Raw genomic sequence first — 24,199 nt, forward strand, 5'->3', positions numbered from 1 at the left:
TCTCTGGCCCTGAGAACTATACCTTTAGCTGAATGCTTAAACCAAAGTTTAATTTTGGAATACCTTTAAAAACAAAATTTATTCTCAGAACTAGTCCAGAAATGTGGCTCAGTGGCAGTTTTTTCTTGCCTGTGCATTTGTGCACACACAAAAAAATTTAGTCTCACCACCTTTCCAGATCCTAGAACCCTTGAAGCTCATAACAGTTAATCTGGTATTGGTAATTTGAGATATTGGTTACTTGCAGTCCAAGCATTCTTTTCATTTATTCTCAAATCATAGTCAGTTTCACTGAGTTTGTTGCATTGTATTTGTAAGTAATCAGTTTTAGCATACCACAAGTTCAGAGCATTAACTAGTCCTTACAGAACACTTGTTGTTTTTATTTAGCAATCCAACTTTACTTTTCAGGTGCAGGTGCTCTTTCTTTGTCAGAACACTGGGTCCTCATTAAAAAGGAAGTACTTCAGGGTTTGTTTTTGATTTGGATCCTCTTTAACTTAAGGTGAAAATCACTATTCTGGCAGCTAGCTATCTCAGCTACTTCTGCCCGCGTTTCTGGTCATTGGGGTTTACTTCATTTTTTTTTTAATTAAATAGTCAACCTTAGTAATTATAGTGGTTTAATTTCTTCCAGCATCCATCTCTTTTTTTCTCCTTTTGATTTTAATTTTAATGTTATTTCCCCCTTTTTTCTTTTTTTTTAATATGGATACTCTCATCTAATCTTGAAGGAAATATGAAGATTTATTTTCTTGCTCCGTGTGATGTGATTAAGCTGTTTAACCTCTAAAACATCTACAGTAAAAATATGAGCTAATTAATTTCTGTTCAATAAAAGGAAAACTGTAGCAACTCATAACTCCCAAGTCCCATATTTCAGTCCAACTGCTCAAGCCTGATGGCTCCTATTTTCTTATAGACATTAAAATAACGCTGCCAGAACCCAGAAAATGGTTCAGTGGCTTAAAGCATCAGTAAGTATAAGGACGTGAGTTGAAATCCCAGCTCTTCTGTAGGGCTTCTCAACAAGAAAGGACAGAGTAGATGCCTCAGTGACTTAGGAAGTACTCACACCAGATTGGCAGCCTGACATTACTCCCCATTTCTACTCACATGCTGAGACAATCTTGGCTGTCCCAAGTTCTGTGGTGTCCTTGGCAGGGGAAAATTAAGAATAAAATAGTGCTTTGGTCAGAGAGCTAGTACACGGGATAGGGCACTTGCTTTGCAATGCAGCTCACCCAGTTTGATCCCCAACACCCCATATAGTTCCTAGAGTAATCCCTGAGCATAGAGCCAGGAGTAAACACGAGCACAGCCTAGGGTAGTCTCCAAACAAGAAATACATACTTCCTGTGGAATTGAAGTAACTCACATTTACTTTGGGGGTGGTGTTTCTAAATAGAACTAGGGGAACCTGTGCTGAACTGAGGGATCAAACTTGAGGTGTCTACTTGCCTTTCATGCACTCCAGCCATTTGAACCATCTTTCCAGCCCTCATGTTCTCTCATATACTTTTGGAACTTTTGTGGGGGCTATAATTCTCTTTCTTACCCCTCTTCACTCTCCCCCCCCCTTCATCTATTTCTTCTCCCCTCTCCCCCCGCCTCCCTCTCCATTTTGTCATTGGGCCAATCTTGTAGTGCTCACAGGCCTCTCTTTATCCAGTGGTCACTCCTGGTGATGCTTGCATCATAGGAGGTGCCGGTGGTTGAACTGGGTTCAGCAGCATGTAAAGCCCCTTAACCCCTGTGATATGTCTCTGAGCTCATTTATAATACCTTAAAATACCACTTAATGAGGGGCTGGAGCAATAGCACAGTAGGTAGGGCGTTTGCCTTGCACGTGGCCAACCCAGGTTCGATTCCCAGCATCCCATATGGTCTTCTTAGCACTGCCAGGGATAATTTCTGAGTGCAGAGCCAAGAGTAACCCGTGTGCATCACCTGGTGTGACCCAAAAAAGCGCAAAAAAAAATGCCACTTAATAACTTCTTTTTCTGAACATTATGAAAAATTTCAAACAATGTTGAATTTTATAGTCAACGTCCTCATATCCTATCCTGTAATTGGTGAGGTTCTTGTGTCTACATAGCTGACACATTCTATTTGTAACTTCCTCCTAAGACTAAACCAGTGTAGATCTTCTAGCAACTTTGCTTTAAAACTCTAGGTCTAGGAATCAGACTGCCTAGATTTGGATTCTACCTTTGGTACCTACTAACAGTTAAACTGTTATTCCCTTTCTTCATATTTTTAATAGGAGTGATAGTACTTCATAGAGTTAACATAAAGATGAATTAATTTAACATTCTTGGCAGCACTGTAAGTGCTCAGTAATTATTAAATATAATCATTAGGGCTTCTTTTGGTGTGTTTGTATTATGCTTAGGACTCATTCTTTGCTCTGTGCTAAAGAATCACTCCAGGCGGTGCTCAGGGTTGGAAACCACAGGTTTGGCTGCAGGCAAGGCAAGCATCTAAACCTCTGTACTATTCTTTTGGCCCTAATATTTATAATTTATTTTCTTACTACAAATTTGTATTGAGTTATTTCAGAATTATTATTTTATTATACATACATTAATTGGAATTGAAGATATACTTAAAAAGTAAAAATATAGATTATCAATAATAACCAAGGAAAAACAATTAGAATTAGGTCATAAGATGATATAGACTAAAAAGTGCTGCAAATTTTGAAATTATTAGTCACATCCATAAGTCTGATAGTCAGATGCATTTTAAAGGTTCTATTCCAGGCATCATTTAATTAATTAATTAATTTTTTAATTAATTTTTATTAGTGAAACACCATGAGGTACAGTTGTAGACTTACAAATTTTTGTGCTTGGGTTTCGATTATACAATGATCAAATACCATCCCTCCACCAGTGCCCATTTTCCACCACCATGGATCCCAGTATCCCTCTCACCCTCATCCCCCCCCCCCCCATCCCACTCTGCCTCTGTGGCAGGGCATTCCCTTTTGTTCTCTTTCTCCTTTTGGGTGTTGTGGTCTGCAAAGGAGGCAATCATGTTCAGTCCATAGTCTACTTTCAACATGCATCTCCCATCCTGGGAGGATCCTCCAAACACCCTTTATTTGGTGCTTCTTTCTCTATCTGGCTTCATTTTATTTTTATTTTTTTAGCATTTTAGCCTTTATGGGGGGCTGGAGCCATAGCACAGCAGGTAGGGTGTTTGCCTTGCATGCGGCCAACCCGGTCGACCTGAGTTCGATTCCTCCGCCCCTCTCAGAGAGCCCAGCAAGCTACCGAGAGTATATCACCCGCACGGCAAAGCCTGGCAAGCTACCCATGACGTATTCAATATGCCAAACACAGTAGCAGCAAGTCTTACAATGGAGACGTTACTGGCCCCCCTCGAGCAAATCGATGAAAAACGGACAGTGCTACAGTGCTACAGCCTTTATGGGAAAAACAGTCGTATTAACTTACCCCCTTCTAGAAAAGGTACAGTTAAAGTGGAATCATTTACATTTACTATTTGTTCATACCTGGATTTGAATAAAAATTTATAGAACTCCTAGAAAAAAACAAATGAACAACAGGTCCTATAGTGATAGTGAATGATAATGTCTATTTAATAAATAGACTTTAGCTTTGTTTCTGTTGAATTTATTCTCTGTTTTGTTGAGTTTTGTATTTTTATTTCATTCTTACACTTTTCACTTGTTCAAGTTCTTTAGTTAAGCTCGTATGTTTTGAACACTTTTATTTCTTAAAACAAATCACGAGTCACCACCATCCTGTTATTCGTCGATTGCCTCGAGCAGGCCCCAGTAACGTCTCCTTCATCCTAGCCCTGAGATTTTTAAGAAAGTGCTATATTCAAGGCTCTTTAGGAGAATGAGACCCATCATTGTTACTGGTGTTTGGCATATTGGGTACGCCACGGGGAGTTTGCCAGACTCTGCCATGTGGGCAGGTTACATTCGGTAGCCTGCCAGTTTGTCCAAAGTAGCAATGAGAAAATAAGATGTCATAATAAGTTCAGATGTTTAAGTTTTATAATAATAATTACGGGAGGTCATCCCCCTAACAAAAAAGCCCAAGGTTGAGATAGTCCCCTGGGCAAAAGTTTAGGTGTTGGAATATAAGGGGCTGCAAACATGTGTTCAGTAAAGTATAAAAAGTAGCATAGATGATGGCTGCAAATATGCCCCCAGAAAAAAACATTTAAGGATCTTTCAGATGTAGAGGGCAATATACGCAAAATTAGAATGGCGGGGAGGGCTGGAACGATAGCACAGTAGGTACACAATGTGTTTAAATAAAATCATAAATCTGAGACGAGTGATAGAACAACAGGCAGAGTGCTTGCCTTCCACAAGGCTGACTGGGTTCAATAACTGGCACCACATAAGATCCCATAAGCCCGACTGGGAGTGATCCCTGAGCATGACCAGATGTGGCAAAATAACAGCAACAACAACTAGAGTCAACTCTTAAGAACTTTGTTTTTTAAAGAGACCTTTTAATAACTTCATAGTATACTCTGCATCAGATTTATACAGGAAGTTCACCAGGAAGTTATTGCTTGAATTTAGATTTTTCATTAATATGTTACTAATATATTTATTACCTCTACCAGATAATATCAGGATAATATCTACCAGATAATTTGGGCAGGAGCGATAGCACAGCGGGTAGGGCATTTGCTTTGCATGCGACCGACCCGGGTTCGATTCCTCCGCCCCTCTCAAAGAGCCTGGAAAGCTACTGAGAATATCCCGCCCATATGGCAAAGCCTGGCAAGCTACCCATGACGTATTCAATATGCCAAAAACAGTAACAGCAAGTCTCACAAATTTGTTGTGAGACATTATTGGTGCCCGTTTGAGCAAATTGATGAACAATGGGAGGACAGTGACAGTGACCAGATCATATATATATATATATATACATATATATATATTTTAGTTTGAAAAAATCTAAAGCGAAATGATTAAAATTTTGTGCTTCTAGAAAATTAGCACATTTTAGCACATATCTAAATTTTTTTTTTTTTTTTTTTGCTTGAGCGGGCCCAGTAACGTCTCCATTGGAGACTTTGTTGTTACTGTGTCTGGCATATCGAATACTCTCGGTAGCTTGCCGGGCTCTCCGAGAGGGGCGGAGGAATCGAACTCGGGTCGGCCATGTTGGCCGCGTGTAAGGCGCACACCCTACCACTGTGCTATCGTTCGCCTTACACGCGGCCAACATGGCCGACCCGAGTTCGATTCCTCCGCCCCTCTCGGAGAGCCCGGCAAGCTACCGAGAGTATTCGATATGCCAGACACAGTAACAACAAAGTCTCCAATGGAGACGTTACTGGGCCCGCTCGAGCAAATCGACGATCAACGGGAGGGCCTTTACTTTACTTTACTTTACTTTTTTTTTTTTTTTTGCTTTTTGGGTCATACCTAGCAATGTTCAGGTGATACTCCTGGCTCTGCACTCAGGAATTACTCCTGGCGGTGTTTGGGGGACCATATGGGATGCTGGGGATTGAACCTGGATTGGCTGCGTGCAAGGCAAATACCCTACCTGCTGTACTATCATTCCAGCTCCTGTAATAATTTTTAAGGAAAATCTTGACACTTTTAGCAAAAGTGAGGTGTCAACTTAAGGAATAAGTAATGGGTATGTGGGACCAGAGAGATAGTACAATGGGTAAGGTGGTTGCCTTGCATTTGGCTGACCTGAGTGTGGTTCCCTGCATCACAAATGGTCCACTGAGCCCTTCCAGGAGTGATTCTTGAGCAACACTGAATGTGGTCCCAAAACCAAAATAAATAAATAATGGTGTATTTGGAATATTCATGGAAAATTGCCTGAAGGACAATCGCCTCATGTCTCCATGTTTGTAGTTTTCAACTATTTTTTTTGACATTATTGTTGGAGAAAAAAACACTTTCATCTTTGAAAATGCGTGTGTTTGAGTAGGGAGCATCTATGTTCCAGATACTTGCTATATAATTATGGCGTCCTAATTGCTTTTTGCAGCATGTTGATTCCCTTTTAGATATGCTATACCTGTTTATCATTCTCAGTTACTTTTCAAGATGGAGATACAAACATATCACCCTTTTTTCCTGGGAACATTTCAGAGCTTTTTAGTTTCTCTTAGAATAAACTCTAAATATGTTCCAAGTTCTGCATGATCTACCCATTACAACGGCTAGTTTTAAACCAGATTTCCCACAGAACACCAAAGTATGTACTTGAACATTACTTTGTTTCCTCATACAAATTTTAAAATATTTTTCCACCCATATATGATGGTGTTTAGGGCTTACTCCTGAATCTACGCTTGGGTATCAGTCCTGGCAGCGTTCAGGAGCAATATGGGGTGCTGGGGATTGAGTCCAGTTTGCCTGCCTACAATGGGTAAGACATCTTACCCTTTGTACTATCTCCATCCTCAGTTCTTCTCAACTGAAATTTGGCCACATTAGTTCAGATTGGGATATCTTTTTATATACTATTGCATTGGGTATATGAACATTATTGATGATAGTATCTTTTTTTTATCAAGATTAGATAATAATTGTCTTTATCATGACAAAAAAAATTTCTCTGATCTCAGTGCCAGAGAAAATTTTTCTTCTCATGAGTACCTGGTCTGCTTTTGTTTGGGAAGTACTGTAGTCTCATATCTAATCCTTGTTTCTTAAAGCCCAAATTTCAGTTTGCAGCTTACATCTAAGAAAATCAATGAGTTTTTGGCATAATTATGAGGAAACCAATCTCGTTCTTTGCATCCCTTAATCCTTAGAGTTTTGACTAATTTATTTACATACTTTATGGTTGGTTCATTAAAGGGCTTTATAAATGTTTTTCAAGGGATAATAAAATTTAACCAAAAGGGGCAAAAAGCGGAATTAACCCAGTTTCTGGGTAAGAAAGAAATTATGCATGGTAGTATGTATCTCCTGCTATGGTTGGAGTGATAGCATAGCGAATAGGGCGTTTGCCTTGCACGTGGCCGACCCAGGTTTGATTCCTCTGCCCCTCTTAGAGAGCCTGGCAAGCTACTGAGAGTATCCTGCCTGCACGGCAAAGCCTGGCAAGCTACCCATGACGTATTCATTATGCCAAACACAGTAACAACAAGTCTCACAATGGAGACGTTACTGGTGCCTGCTTGAACAAAATTGATGAACAGCGAGAGGGCAGTGCTACAGTGACAGTGCTACAGTATTTATCTCCATGCTAAAAATGGAAAGGATAAAGGTTAAGTTTATTACATATAAAAATATTCTAGATGTTAAGTTTGATTGCTTAATTTGGGAACTAGAAATCCTTCCCCTCCCCCCCCCCCCCCCCCCCGCTTCTGCACTGCTTTATAAAGAGGCTGGGGTGTGATTTCTTAGAGATCTGTTATACTCTGAAGCATACAGCTAGAACATTTATATGCACTTGCTGGAGACTTGGACGTGTTTTGTTTTATTTTATTTTATTTATCTTACTCCTTTGGTTTTTGGGCCAGACTCAGCATTGCTCAGGGGTTACTCCTGACTCTGCACTCAGGAATCTATTCCTGGCATTGCTTGGGAACAGTAAGGGGTGCCAGGGATTGAACCCTGATCGGCCACAAGCAAGGCAAATGTCCTACCTCTGTACTATTCTCTGCCCCCAGTGCCCCCAGAAGGATTTTATTTTAGTCATCTCCACTAACCCCATAAAGAATTGCTGTAACAATGACATGTTCACTGAGTAGGGATTGTAATTTTTGTAGGAATTCCAATCAAAGGCATTGGTGATTTTGCCTGAATAGCAGAATTTTTTTTTCACTTTCTGTTGTAAAACATTTTTCCCCTGGTCACGGTCACGGTCCTCCCGTTGTTCATCGATTTGCTTGAGCAAGCCCAGTAATGTCTCCATCGTGAGACTTGTTGTTACTGTGTTTGGCATATTGAATATACGTCACGGGTAGCTTGCCAGTCTCTGCCATGCCGGTGAGATACTCTCGGTAGCTTGCCGGGCTCTCTGAGAGGGGCGGAGGAATCGAACTTGGGTCGGCCATGTTGGCCATCTTGAAGAAATAAAAGCTGTATGGTAGTATGTATAGCTCTAGAAAGCAGGCACTGGAAAACTGAGAAATTAGAATAGCCTTAACTATTATAAGGTTAGCCAGAAGACATTTTGAAGTGGTAATAATGATTCCCCAAAATTTGAGATCAGCTCTTAAAGACTCCTCGTGAGTTTACTTTGACTGCCACATTGTTCTTTTTCTCAGCATATAGACAAGTTGGATTTCCCTGTGATACAGTAGGGGCAATAGCAGTATATCAGGGGTATTTTTGACTGGGCTTGCCAGCAAGAAATCTAAAGTACAGCTAAATGGATCTATGCACAAAAATCTTACAATCAATTGGATCTATGACTAGTTACATTTTAGAGTTTTACTGTACTATTTTTCTTTTTAACTAACATAAATTACTTTTTTTTTTTTGGTTTTTGGGTCACACCTGGTGATGCACAGGAACTCTTGGCTCTGCACTCAGAAATTATTACTGGCGGTGCTCAGGGGGACTATATGGGATGCTGGGAATAGAACCTGGGTCAGCATGCCAGGCAAATGCCCTACCTGCTGTGCTATCCAGCCCCCAAATTACAGATTTTTGATTTTTTAAAAAATTATATGACTTTCAGAGTTCAAAATAGAGCCCTAATGATTCTAGCAAAAAAAGGAGTTGTTCCTCCTCCCCCCCCCAAGAAATCAGTATCTTTCAGATATTCTCATAAATGTATTATTTCTTAAAGGACATGAGAAGGAAGTAACTAAAATTATGTCTAAACATTCTTACATATAGTTATTATCTATATGTTACGTTAGAATTTGCAGTAGTTATTATATGAGAGATGTTAGATTAACTAAGGTGTGTATTTTGCTCTTATTTTTATATAAAATTCCATTTCTGAAGAAACTTTCATTTGGGTTAAGGTTTTGACAAATGTAAGATTAACTAGAGAAGTAAAAAAAAATGTGAAAATTGGCATGTATATAGAATGGGGGAAAAGGGGATAAACTGTTTCTACCAACCACGTATATTCCAATGAGTTTAAGAATATATTGGATAAAAGACAGGATAAAACTGATTTGAAGCTACAGATATCAGGCTACAACCCTGAAAGTTGTAAAGAGAAAATTTCTGAAGCAAGATAAGCCATCTAGGATATAAATGTTCAAGGTCCAATTAAGGAATGAATATGAAATCACAAAACTTCATGTCAGGTGTCACTTCAATGGCTCCATTATGATGAAACAGTATTGTCCTTGATGGTAAATATTTAGTTAGGGTATCTTAATAAAGAGAATCACACAGAAAGAAGTATATAGATTGAAGAAAACGACCAGAGTAGTCTGGAGAAAGCCTAGACTCAAGCATATTTTCTGTCAAGCATATTGATGGACTCCAGCAGTGTAAGAGTCAGTTTATTACATAAAAGAGGTGTCAGTAGCTCATGTCTTGTCCTATAGATCAGACTGAACCTGAAGAAGCCAATGTATCATAAGGCAGCCTGAGTGTATATTTAAGTCATTTCTATACAGCCCTCCCGTTGATCATCGATTTGCTCGAGCGGGCCCAGTAACGTCTCCATTGGAGACTTTGTTGCTACTGTGTTTGGCATATCGAATATGTCACGGGGAGCTTGCCAGGCTCTGCCTGCGGGCGAGATACTCTCGGTAGCTTGCCGGGCTCTCTGAGAGGGGCGGAGGAATCAAACTCGGGTCGGCCATGTTGGCTGCGTGCAAGGCAAACGCTCTACCGCTGTGCTATAGCTCCAGCCAGCAGCTATAAGAATTTGTGGGGAGGGTACGCCTAGAGGTGATTTGGTAATTATGTAAAATGTGAAGTTCTTTCCTGCAAAGCATGAACTCCAGCCCTTTGAGCTGTCTTCCCATGCAGCTAGGTATATTTTTAGCTGCATCTGTACCATAAAAAGTGGGCAAAATATAAAATCTCAAACCTCATTAGAACTTGATAAGGTGCATGAAAAAAACGACTTCATGTAAGATTGCTTGACTTTCCAAACTCCTGCAGTTTCCCTAATGGGCTATACCACCTCCTGGAGGGTGTGCAAAGTGGGACTAGAGTGGTTGTTTTGGGTGTTGGCGTTAGTAGCCTAAGGCACACTTGATGGAGAAGTCAGTTTCTCTTTCTTTGCTTTAGAGGGTAGATCTCCAGAGGGAGACACCAGGGTTATTTTCTTCTTTTTTTTTTTTTGAAAAGGGATGGAAGGCCAAATAAGTTTGGGACCCTCCATCTGGGGTATCTCTGGGATCATTCCAAGGCTTAGTTAAGCTTGTGGTTGAGTCTTCCCTGCATGGTCTTTGTGAAGATGTGAGGATGCTGGGGCGCACAGGTACAGAACAGCCCCGGTGTTACTGTTCATGGTAAAAGAGATGACAGAATGAATTTGAAAAATAGCATAAAAAGTGTTGTAAGGTTTCAAGTACCTAGGATATCTGTCATCTATTGGTTTTAGGATGTACACACGCTTTCATAAGTTGTTTGTAAAGAAATCCTGGCTATCCTGGTATAGTCATTTGATATATTCTAAAAAGTGTCTCTCTTTTTTGGGTGATTATGTATCAACTTATCCCAGGTAGCTTGTATACATGAGTAATGTCTTTATAATACCATATATCAGGAGTTCTTGTATAGTCTTTTATTGAGGCTTTTGTGTTTCTTCCAGAAAACTCAGTTTCTGATCTGTAGCTTCTAACAGGAGCCTTTAGCAGAAACTACCTTTGGAGGTAAGACTGAAGACTGAATGGTTTAGGTTAATTTTCTTTAAAAGACATCATTATCAAAATGGAGAAAAGTAGGGTCCTCTGTTGAAACACATCACTTAATAAGAAGTTAGTGCATAATTACCTCTAATAAGAACAAATAGACTGGGAGGGTATTGCCCTATTTCAGTCTTTAATTTTTACCATAGTGTTATGATTTTGTCCAGTTTAGATATTTAAATCTAGAGAAAATCTTACATTTTGTAGGAGAGGGTGTTTCTAGGCAGCGTTTGGGGGTTGATCCTGATGCGAATTGGTCCTTTTGGGTGGGTGTGACAGTCCAGTGCTTGGTCCAGTGATGTCCTGCTGTTCAGACCTAGCAGTGCTGGAGGTCACTGGCAGATTTCAGGGGACCATATAATGCAGGAGATCTAGCTCTGACCACCTACCTCTCTAGCTCTTTGAGCTATCTCCCAACCTGATAAAATTTCTTTCTAAAGTTTATTATTTTCAAAGTATCAGCTCCATCAAGAGAAAATAAATCCTTTACATGTATATAATTCACTGTTTTTTAGGATATTCCTAGACTTGTACAATGAATTATTATATAAATTTCAACCATTTTTATCACTTCAAAAAAAGCCTCATACTCATTGGCAGTCATTCTCCTATCCTTCTTCTAATCTGCCTTTAAATCTCTTCCTAATCTACTATCTTTTTTACCTAAATTGTGTGTGTATGTGTGTGTGTGTGTGTGTGTGTGTGTGTGTGTGTGTGTGTGTGTGTTGGGGTTGGGGGTAGGAAGTTCCAAGGATAAAAGGAAATATATTCTACATTAATTTTTTTCTTGTTTTATAATTGGCCAGTTAAAGATGCATATACCTCTTATGTCCTTAATGATGCATATACCTCTTCCTTAAAAGGACGTAATCACTATATTTTTTTTTTCACATAAAAAACACCCATGTATAATCAAGGTAAAAACTTCTCTTTCTGATTTGTTATTATCAGGGCTGTAGTGATAGCACAGAGGGTGGGGCATTAGCCTTGCAAAAGGCCGACCCAAGTTTGATTCCCAGCATCCCATATGGTTCCCGGAACACTGCCAGGAGTAACCCCTCCCTGTGCATCGCAGGGTGTGACCCAAAAAGCAAGAAAACAAAAACAAAAACTTAAAGTATTATTTTGGAGGAATGGGGAAATAACTCGAAGAAGCGGAGTATATGCTTTGCATTTGGGAGCCCTATTTGGATCCCTGCTTCCACAGGTCCCTTGAGCATTGCTAAGAATGGCTCCTCAGGATCACTGAGTGGGCCCCTGAGTGAATATTTTTTATCTTGGTTCTAGTAAAACAGGTTTCATAATATTTCAATTTTTGAGGATGTCAGATACTCTTCTATTATCTTTACTAGTTTTAATTTTTCACAGAACTGAATTATTAGGTGATTATATTAGGTGCTCCATCAAGAAAATATTTTAATGGTAAAGTAGGAATTGAATCTAGTTTCCTTTCTGTTCTCTCCTCTTTCTGTTATATTACAAATACTTTCCATTTATGTATGTCCAAAGCTTAATTGTTTATTTGGGGTGCCAGGCCCAGAGATGCTCAGGGATCTCTCCTGGTGGTACTCAGGTGTCTATATTAGGTACTGGGGATTGAACCCAAGCTGGCTGCATGCAAGGCAAATAGCTACCAGTGGAACTATTACTATAGCCCCCAACCCTTAATTTTTAAGGTATTTGGAAACAGTTCATGGGAGTTGGATCCTTTTTGTTTTCTTTCTCTGTACTATTTTTGTAGCTAAACATAACTTCACAAGCTTAAATTGGCTTTTGTCTTGTGCCGAATGAGGAATAATAATAACTTCTTGTATCTATGTCTAATAATGTAAATGCCCCATATTTCATAGTTAAAGAACTTATTTATTTTTGTTTTCTCGGCCACATTCATCAGTGCTCAGGGCTTATTCCTGGCACTCAGGAATCACTCCTGGCAGACATGGGGAACCATTTGGGAACCACTAGGGATCAGTGGTTGTGCAAGGCAAGAGCTCTACCCACTGTACTCTAGCTTTAGCCCCAGTAGTTAAAGAATTTATATAGTGTAGGGTCCAAATCCAGGTGTCATTTATTTTTTTGCTTTTTGGGTCACACCTGGCGATGCTCAGGGGTTACTCCTGGCTTTGCACTCAGGAATCACTCCTGGTGGTGCTCGGGGGACCACATGGGATGCTGGGAATCGAACCTGGGTCGGCCCTATGCAAGGCAAACGCCCTACCCGCTGTGCTATTGCTCTAGCCCCTGTCATATTTTTTTGGTTACTCTTGTTGTGGGGGCCATACTGGTGGTGTGTTCTTAGTATTTAACATTTTATTTATGATATGTAGACAGTAAGTACATCTTTAACTTGATGAATCTTTGTACATTTATATGTCTTATAGTAATCAACACATAGATCAATATACAGAATTTTTAACATTCTATAAAGTACTCTAGTGCCCCCCCTTTTTAGTTACAATCTTAGAAGAGCTAATCTGTACTGCCACCACCATATATAAATTTTGTCTGTTCTTCAAATGCATACAAACAGAATCAAAACCAGTCTTCTCTGTTTGGATAATTATGTATCCAAGATTTATCTAAATTAGGTGTAGCAGTTTTGTTCTTTTGCTTTATTGTATTCCATTATATAAATCACTATCCATTCATCTGTTATTTTGAGATTTGGATTTTTACTTGTTATGGACTGAAACTGTCAAGAATCTTCTTAGACAAGTTTTCGATGAATATATACACTTTTTTTGAGCCATAAGATTTTATTAAGTATTATAAAAGTTCACAGCACTTAAAATTTTTATTTTTATATTTTAGGGAATCTTCCCAAGGAATACTCAGGACACCTGCGGTCTCCTCTTGGTGATTCTTGGTCAGTTGGGCTAGCAGTGCAAAGCAAGAGCCTGGGGATACAGTTTCTTAGGCTCCATAGCACAGGGGTCACTCATGCATCCCTGTTATGCTAGTGGGGCTTGAGCTACACCCAGGAGTACTTGAGGGATCACAGGACTGTACTTTTTGATGCTCAGCTGATCATATTGTGGTGAAGATTGAACATGTTGGTGAAAATGTCTTAACCCCTATACTATTTCTCCAAGCCCAGAACATTTTTTATTAAAACAATGCCAAAATGCCAATGTTGAATCAAGAAATTTTCAAGTCTACCTTAACTAGGTATTTAAAACTCTTTAATTTTACAAGAAGCTAGGAGAAAATAATATTGACTTCACAGACAACTTAGGGTGGCATTATGTGCTATTTGTATAGTGCAAGGGTTATGAATATTATACCTTCACTTAGTAAACAGCAGGATATCATTCTAGGGCTTAGAGATAATAGCTCTGAAATACTGAAAGTTACATACTCTGTTTTCACCAATCAATTAAAAAAAAGTCACTGAAAAACTATGTAAAGTGCAGTGATAAAGAAATGAGAATTAGTTGGGGGAGTTCTTAGTGGGAAGCATCTTGTTTTACTGACCTTGTTTCACTGACCTGTGTGGTCAGTGGAGGCATCCTGGAGTAAGTGCCATTAAGCTGGATCCTAAAGACTGATTTAGAATTAGGCAGGTAATAAATATGAGGGGTATATTGTTGAGAGAAGGTTTTAAGACAAAGCTTAAGGCCTTAGGACTTGAGAAATAAAGTAGAGGGGTTAGTTGGGATGCAGTTATAAAGAGCCTTTTGGCAGTATAAAGATGTTTTGATATTATCCTTAGGTTAGAGAGAATAATTGGTGTCTTTTTGCTTATTGTTGTGGAGAACTTCAAATACATGTAATAAGAATAGGAAATGCATTTTCCTATATACATTTTGTAGTTGTAACAACTACCACCATAACGAATCTTGTTAAGACTTCCTGACTCAAGGGTAAGGGTATTTATCCTGTCCAGGGACACCAGGGCCACACATGTGCCACGTGGTACCTGACATCAAGACCTGTGCTCCTCCATTTTGAGCCCAGGCTTCCCAGTGAACTGTTTTGAAGTAATTTTAAGAGATGATTTCACTGAAAATTTTAGCAAAAGTGATATCAGTATGGCAGAGAGAAATCACACATTCCTAGTAATTTGAAGGTATTTTTTAAGTGCACACCCCATAGTGTAGATTTTTTTCATTTGCTTTCAGTCACAGGGACATGTATCTTTCTGTATTATCATATACTATGTGTAAGTAGTCTGTGATTTTTCACACTATGGAATCTTTTATGTATTTATCTTCCCATGTAATCAGTGTGTCAGTTGTAATTTGTATTTAAAATGCTATTATTGAGCATTTTTGTTTCCATCACTATGAAAATGTCAGTACAATTTAAGTGCCCATAATGACAAAAATACTAGCATATAGGAAGTAGAATTATATTTATGGTTATGGTGTTTTTAAGTTTTTGTTTTTTTTTTTAAAGATTTAGACTGAGACATTTGCTATTCTGTTTCTGTGGCTTTGAGTTTTACTTCTTATTTATGAAAATTATTTTTTAATTGAAGTTCACTTTTTTAGCAAGAATTAATATAGTTATATATTACTTTTAAAACTATCTTTGGGCCATTCCTTCCTGTAGTTGAACTGTTTATTTTCAACATTGTTTTATTTTAACTTAAAAAAATTGAAATAGTTTAGTAGATGGTAACTTGTAATATGTTGAGCTAGTGCTAGAAGTTCATTTGTTATGAAAGAATCCATGATCTGAATCTGAATCAGAGGTTGGCAAACTTTCTGAAATTAGTTCTCACAGTGTTGAAGGGTTGTTTAAAAATAAAAGGTGAGGTGGATCCAAGAAAGGGCTGACGTGTGTGCTTTGTGGGGGGAGCCCTGGGATCTCTTTTCAGCAGCACACCCTTCCTGGTTTCCAATCCCCGCCCCTGCCCCCCTTACACACCCCAGCACTATGTAAAAGAAGCATTTGCAACGGAAATTGTATGTGGCCTTCCTGTGTAAATCATTATTTTCTTCCCCTTCATAGAAAAAGTTTTCCCACCCTTGAACTAAATGAGTATAATTTAAGTTCTTAACATATGCTTTACTTTTATAAATGTGTCTATATGATTCATTTTAGAATGGACATTTGAAAATTAAAATTTTAATGTCTTCTACAGAGAAGATGGTGAATTAGAAGATGGTGAAATAGATGATGCAGGATTTGAAGAAACACAAGGACAGGAAGCAAAAGAGGATGAAAAGCAGAAAAATGAGAAAGCCTACAGAAAATCAAGAAAAAAACACAAGAAAGAAAGAGAGAAGAAAAAATCCAAAAGGAGAAAACGTGAGAAACATAAGGTTAGAATTTTCTTTTTATTCTTATCATAAATTTTCCATGAAATATTAAGAGTTAGAAAATATAAATCTTGTCTATTTTTATAAAACAGTTCATCTTTTTATCACATAAAAATACCATTCTCAAATATAAATATTAAACTAATGGGAGGTTTAAAAATAATGAGAAGCACCAGAGAGATAGTACAGAGGTAAAGCCTCTTCCCTTACATGTGGCTGATCCAGTTTGATTCCCTAGCACCATCAGGAATAATTCCTGAGAGGAGAACCAGGAGAAGTCCTGAGCATTGCTGGATGTGACCCAGAGCAAAACAATAAAAAACAAAAACACCCATCCAAGTACTTAATTAAGTTAAATCTTTTGAAGTGATTGTAAGGAGGATTGTAAGTGAGAATCTTGAAAGATTAAGGAAGGTAAGTTTTATTCTCTGTAAATAGGATTAGTAGCATTAGCATTGTTCTTCATTTAACCATTCATTTGTATCCCTGTGGAAGTCTCTGCTCTATGCTAGGGATTGTAGAGATTAATAAAGCTCATTCTGCTCCTTCAGAGATTACATTCAAATGGAACAAATCAAAAAACTGCTATCAGGAAAATAAATAAGAAGGGCACTTTGGTGTTGGGTCTAGTTGATAACATTTTATCTCTAAAACCTGAGACTGGAGTGACAGTACAGCACTAGAGCATTTGCCTTTCATGTAGCTGAGCTGGGTTCAATTCTTGGCATCCCATATGGTCCCCCAAACACTGCTAGGAGTAATTCCTGAGAGCAGAGCCAGGAGTAACCCCTTAGTATCACTTGATATGACCCATAAAAGCAAAAAATAAAGTGTACTTAAAAAATTATAAACATTTGCACTCTTGAAATTAGTATTACCTCAATGAAATTTTTAAAAAAATTAATAAAATTCTGCATATAGAGCAGTGTGTATGGTTTGGGAAGGAAGGAAAGGAAATGCATGCTGACATAGAACACAGGAAGCAGTTGGCAGCAGTAGTGGGCTAACTTTCAAAATTTCCTGTATTTTCTTCATTAAAAACAACAGTCTTTTCTTACAGCAAAATCATACAGTTTGCTTTTTTGTGGATGGAACTGGAGGATGTTTTGCTGACAAGTCAGCAGGACGGAGAGAGATAGACATAGAATGATCTCTCTCATCTGTGGGATATAAAGTAACATACTAGGGGAATAACAAAAAACGATCAAAAACAACAGAATCTAAGAACTGGTCTAAAGAAAGGAGTTTACCATAGTAGTAAGATGGGAGAAGGGTGGATGTTGAGGTTTGGGAAGGAAAAATGGGGAGTCCTAAAACAATGGCGGAAGGAAATGGACACTGGTCAGATGAGTGGTGTTGGAACGTTTTGTTCATGATACCCTATTATTGTAAAATTGTAAGTCACATGACTAAAATAATAAAAAAAAAAGCAGAGCATTTTGGGACTAGGAATATAACTCAGTGGTAAAGTGCATGCTTTCCATGTATAAGGCCTTGGGTTTGATCACTGTCAACTCCCATAAAAAGAACAAAAACTAATTAGAATAACAATACTAAAACCTCAATGGTAATATCTTTTATAAAATGTGATAATCAGTTATTTGCACACACATAAAAAGTGCAAATAGGTGAGGACAAGTCAGAGAGAGCAACAAAACTGGTGGAGTATCTACAACTGCATGAAGAAGCAGAAGCATTTATTTTATACAGAGAAGTCTCCATCTGACATGGAAAGTCTGGGCCAGACTGAGAATAGCTAGAAACCAGGAAGAGGAATTTCTAGTTCTGCCCATCTTTTAAGTTTTAGTGCTTGCAGGGGGTCACACCCCTTTTTGTCACACGCTTGACTGCCATGTGGCCAGAAAGAGCATATAGCACCAAGGATCGCAGATGGCAGAGCAGCCAGAATCACTACATTACATTAGGAAGATTGACCTCATGACCATACATTTCCAAGGCAGGATACTGGGTTGGAAACAACAACCCAGTGCTGTTCGCTGGCCCATAACCATATGTTTAAATATATTATGCTAACAATAGAAAATATAGAGCTAGACTCTCCTCTGTGAATGTTGAGAATGCTCATCAGTCCTTTGTGGGGGGCTTAAGATTCAAACTCCTTTTGTATCCTACTTTATGCTTCTCCCCACTTCCTCTATAAGGAACTATCTGATGTGGATTCAAGGGTGAGGATATTTATTGGCTCTGCTGCCAGGACTGCCGGCTGTGCAGATTTTCTCCTTTCCCCACGGCAGGCGTGTTTAGAGCAGCCTATGGCTGTTGCTGTATCGAAGGCAGACTTCCGAGGACCCCATCAGGGCAATATTAGAACATTTACTTTGGATCATCAGGAAAATCTCTTCCTCTTGATTAGTGTTCTTGCATAATTCTTTGTGTTTTTCATGTTGGAAATAGTAAGCTAAAGCGCTGAAATAAAGGGATGAATTTACACAATACACCCCAAAGAGGCTGTTCAGCCTGTTTTGTCCTCGGATTACACAGTATTGTGCTGGCAAATGTAATCAAGTGTAAGTCTATTAAAATTGTACTGAGGTGCAAATAATAAAACACCGTTCACAAATTTAAAAAAAGAAAACATAGTGCTAGAGAAATGAAATTAGGAAGTCTTTCCTGATTCTTTTCCCCTTTTACACTTGAGCTAAAAATTATAACCATAGTTATATTCCCTATGCTGTTCTTAAAAGAAGAGAAAGGAGGACCAGGGAAATAATTCAGGGTTTAGGGCATATGCTCTCCTTACAGCTAGCCCTGATTCTCTTCCTGGCACATGCACCTTCAGACATCAGAGACTCTAGCCCTAGAGACCCCTAGGTACTGCTCTTTGTGCCTCTGGAGTGTGCCTGTGGTGGCCTTCAAGCACTGTAGGGCTTTTCCCAGGGTTCCCTGACACCATTGCATTCAAATAAGCCTTCAGGCCTTGCATTTAATCACTGACCCGATTGGCAGAATCTCTGGAAGTGGCTCCTGGATCCCTGAACACCATTTGGGAAGTTCTCTCCTCCCACCCCCCAAAATGGAGACTATTTTCTCATGAATGGCAAAATGCTCTGAAACATATGGAAACATCTAATATTTTAAGATGTTTAACATAAAAAAATCTAACATTTTAAGATGATAAAAATTAAGAAAATATAAGCTATGGCCAAATAGTATAAATAGAATTGGGATGAAAATCTTTTGGTTATCTCAGCAAAAAACAAATAAGACCCTAATTAACAAAAGAAAATTAGACTTATTTATATTTTTTACATCAGTATTTCAAGCCATGAGATAATGGAGCAACATGTTAGAAAAAAAATAGAGAAGTTGGTGGCTTTCAAGGAAGAGCAAGGCTATACTTGACCATCTGGGCTGACAGTTTAATACAAGTACCCAAAGATTACTTACGACTTAGACCTGTGGTACCAAGGATTACCTGAGCCACCCTTCCCTAATCGAGGCACAGCCTGTGGTGCTTAGAGAACTTCATGGCTGCCACCTAGGGGATCATGCTCAGGTGACCATGTGGTGCCAAGGATTGAACCTTATTTGGTACATGCTAGGTATGTTCCCTACACCCTAATTGCTGTAATATTTCCTGACCTATGGGAAGATATTTTAATGCTTCCCTCATTATTGGATACATCAACCAGATAAAAAAATCAGTAAGAAAGAATTAGCCTGAAAGAAGAAATGGGAAGAGCTATTAGCAGATAAGAGTTTACTACCCTGCAAAAAACTAAATAACGTTCATTTCCTGTGTACATAGAATATTCTCTAGACCATATGTTGAGATGCCAACAAGTATCCATAAAATCATGATGATAAACTAATTATATTAAGTATCTTTTCATGATAATAAACTAATTGTATCAGGTATCTTTTCAGACTGCAATACTTCCACGGTAGAAATAAATCACAGAAAACAAGGGACCAGAGTGATAGTACAGCAGAAAAAGTGCTGTTTTGCTTTCAGCCAACCTGATTGATTCCTGACACCACATATGTCCCCTCACCAGAAGTAATTCCTGATCATAGCCAAGTGTGGCCTAACCACTCCCACCCCCTGCCAAAAAATGAAAGTGAGAAAAATTTAAACACTTGGAAACTAAATAACATACTGCTGAACAATCAATGGGTCAAAGAGGAAATCAAAAAATATTTTTTTTTCAAATCTCTAAAAAAAGTATGAGAACATGAGCAACCAGAATGTCTAGGACAGTGAGAGCTTTCCTAAGAGAGCATAGCAATACAGGTATTTATCAGGAATTAGGAAACAACTCATAATCTAGCCTTACATCTTAAGCAACTAGAAGAAGAACACCGAGAAAGACCCATGTAAATAGAAGGGGGACAGTAAATACAAAATAGAAGAGAAATAATATAGACGCCCCCCCCCCAAAAAAAGATCAGTGAGACCAAAAGTTGGATTTTGGGAAGAATAACTTAAGATCGGCAGTCACTTAGCTAGATCAATTAGAAAAAAAGGAAAACTCATAAATCAGATCATAAGTAAAAGGGGAAAAGTTACAATAGGTACTAAGAAATACAAGTGATAATTGGATATTACTATGAACAATTGTATGCCACTTAATTGGAGAACCTAAAAAATATATATATATATATATATATTTATAATCTGTAACTTCCTAAGAATTGGAGGAAGTAAAACTTGGAGCACTCAGTTGCTATTTTGGTTATAAAAGTTTTTTCCCCCAAAATATCTCAAGTCCAGATGGGTTCACTAGTGAGTTCTTCCAATGACCTGCTTTGAATGTCTTCCAGAAATTGAAGAAAACAAGAATTCACTAGTTTATATGATATGAATATTAACTCTGATGGTAAAATGAGACACCTCACTAAGAAACAGAATTAAAGATTAATATCCCTCATGAGCACTGATGCAAAGATCCTTAACAAAATCTTAGGAAGCTGAATTGAGCAATACATTAAAAGAGTCACACCCTTTGATCATATGGGATCTATCACAGGGATATAGAAATAGTTCAGTATTCCTAAATCCATTAGTGTGATTGAAGAAAAAATTAAAATCATAATGATTATGTTAATAGATACAGAAAATGCATTTGAAAAGATCAACACTCATTTATGATTAAAAACTTACCGATAAGATGTGAGTAGAAGGACATTGCCTCAAGACAGTAAGGCCTGACTAGAGAAGTAGTGCATGGGTTAAGACTCTTCCCTTGTATGTGGCCAATCCTGATTTGACCCCCAGAACCACTTATGTCCTGTGAGCACTGCCAGAAGTTAACTCTGAGCACAACTGGGTATGACCCCCCAACTCCTCCAAAAAAAAGTAAGGCCAGGTGCCAGAGAGATGCTTTGCAGGTGGGAGGCTTGGGTTTAATCCCTGGCACTATATGTTCTCCTGAGCACAGAGTTGAAAGAATCCCCCCAAGAACCTCTTAGGGATGGCCATGACAATCCCCAGCACTGCAGGGACAGAGCAATATTGCATCCTTGAGGTCTTGCATTGAACTACTGACATGGCCTAGTTGTCTTCAGTACCACTTTTTTGCTTTTGGTCCATACCTGACTGTGCTCAGGACTTATTCTGGCTCCAAGCTCAGGGATCACTGCTGACAGGGCTCAGAGGAGCATATGTAATGCTGGGGATTCACCCTGGATGGGCTGTGTGTGAGGTAAATGCCTTATGCATTGTATTATCTCTTGGGCCCAGCAACCAATTTTATTCTCATTAAGATGAACTTAAATTTGGGGCTCATGAGATGGCTCAGAAACCTAGCATATATGAATTCCTGAATCCAATCCAGGATACTCATGTTTCCTTCCCCCCATTTCTCCAGTACCTCTGGGTCCGACCCTCTATTTTTTAAAAAAGAGCAGCTTACGGGGCTGGAAAGATAGCGGAGAACATAGGGCACTTGCCTTGCATGTGGCCAAACTCAGATTTGATCCCCAGCACCCCATAAGGTTGCCCAAGCACCACCAGAAGTGACCCCAGAGTGCAGATCCAGGAGTAAGCCCTAAGCAGAATTGGGTGTGGCCCCAAACCAAAAATAGATAAATAGATTTTAAAAGGAGCAACTTAAATCCAAGGTCATAAAATCCTTGGGCAAGGGATAATGAGGTAAACACTACCTTAAATCTTTCAAAAGAGGAGAAAGATGCAGTTTTTCTCAGAAATTTTTAGAGAAATTGGGGAGACTGTGCCCTTTGAAACAAGATATTTTTTTTAGTTTTAACATGTTAGCTTGCTCAGATAATTTATGTCTAAATGCATTTGTGTAAATCATCTTCTTTTGCAGATATGTAACATTTGTTTTTTTTCACCTTTAGCATAATTCTCCATCTAGTGATGACAGTTCAGACTATAGCCTTGGTTCGGATGTTGAACATACAGAGAGTTATCACAAAAAAAGAACTGGTTTCTACAGAGATTATGACATTCCATTTCCTCAGGTATTGCCTTAATAAAATACAATTTAATTTACCATTTTAACTTTTTGGTATACTGTTAAGTACACTAAGCATATTCAGTGTTGTGCAGCTATCACCACCGTCCACTGTCATCCATTTGGAGCTTCCTATAGTGTTCACAGCATGTGGGCAGTGCTCTGATCCAAGTGCTAGACATATCCGCAAACTATAGTAGAGTCTTTATAGTAGAAGTCCATTCATGGGAGGCCTACAAAATGAAGGGGACTGTTACACAATGAGGGGACTGTTAGGAATATTTGCAGTTAGAAAATGGAAACTTTAGGGATAATTCTTTTTTCTTTTTTTTTTTAGGGGGAATAAAAGGGCCATTATTTTTAGGGTTGGGGGAGAGGTTTAAGAGCATCCATTGGGATCACTGTATCACTGTCATTCCATTGATCCTTGAATTACTAGAGCGGGCGCCAGTAACATCTGTATTCCTCCCGGCCCTGAGATTTTAGCAGCCTCTTCTTACTCATCTTTTCCCAACAATTGGAGGCTCTTTCAGGGTCAGGGAAATGAGACCTATTGTCGTTACTGTATTTGGCATATCGAATACACACAGGGAGCTTGCCAGGCTCTGCCCCTGCAGGCAGGATACTCTCGGTAGCTTGCTGGGCTTGCCTTGAGGCACAAGTGGGTAGGAAGTGTCTTAGCACGATTGCGCCATCCAGAAAGCACCCTGGAGTGTGGCAGTGGTTGGGCAGTGGAGGTTGGCTGCCGGGGCTGGGTTCTTCAGGGTTGGGAGGGCTCTCACCAACCCCACAGTCTGGTGCAGAGTCCCATTGGGATATTTAAAAAAAAACAGTAATACCCAATACTAGGGAGTTTGAGCCAGGAGGACTGGTCAATGGTTGGTGGTCAATGGTGTGGGAGATGGATGGCAGTTAAGATAGAGGAGGATCCATTATGACAACACTCATTGGAAATGATCGCTTTGGACATGAACTGAATGTTGAAAGCAGGTAAGGGAATATACACCGTGGCCTTACAGTATCAGAATCACAAACCATAATTCCTAAAATGAGAAAGAGAAAGAAAAAGAGAGAGAAGAGAGGTGCCTTGCCATAGAGGCAGGCTGGGGTGGAGGGGTGCCTTGAATGAATGTGAAGGAAACTGGGAACACTGGTGCTGGGAAATTACACTGGTGGAGGGATGGGTGTTGGAACATTGTTTGACTGAAATGCAATCATTAACAATTTTGTAATGCTCTATCTCATGGTGGTTCAATTAAAAAAAAAAGAGCACCCATTAGAGATCATTTGTCAAAACTGCCTAAAAACAAGAAACTTTCCCAGCAATCCTATTACACATGAAAGAAAAAAAAGGACAAAGTAGGAAGTGAACAAATTTTTTCAACTTGAAGATTTTTTTCATTTGAGCAAAGCCTCAGAACCACAAACTAATTAAGACTTGTTGAACCCTTTGATCTACTGTTAAACTAGAAAGGTAAGAGAACCAGATCATGGGATGGAAAGTCTTAACTTTGGATCACTATAAAAACAAATATACTACTTTTATTAGCCAAAATCAAGAATTCAATGAATTTTCATATTGAGATTGTGAAAATATAATACACTATTTCATAACTGAGTGAATAGTGAGATAATTCCTTCCAGATGAAGCTGGTAATCTATGAGTAAGACTGCATA

At 38.8% G+C, this 24,199-nt stretch overlaps 1 protein-coding gene across 2 annotated transcripts in view; it reads left to right on the forward strand.

The window, feature by feature from the left end:
* The window catches only part of ZC3H6 (zinc finger CCCH-type containing 6), an 84,092-nt gene that overhangs the window by 9,282 nt on the left and 50,611 nt on the right, over positions 1–24,199 (forward strand). For both annotated transcript variants that reach the window (XM_056128851.1, XM_056128858.1), the window contains exons 2-3: positions 15,905–16,085; positions 22,407–22,529. In XM_056128851.1, the coding sequence (XP_055984826.1) occupies positions 15,905–16,085; positions 22,407–22,529 (304 nt within the window). The remainder of the gene's footprint in view (positions 1–15,904; positions 16,086–22,406; positions 22,530–24,199) is intronic.

This window comes from Sorex fumeus, unplaced genomic scaffold, assembly GCF_029834395.1.
Source record: "Sorex fumeus unplaced genomic scaffold, SorFum_2.1 ptg000006l, whole genome shotgun sequence".
In the NCBI taxonomy this organism is placed as follows: Eukaryota; Metazoa; Chordata; class Mammalia; order Eulipotyphla; family Soricidae; genus Sorex; species Sorex fumeus.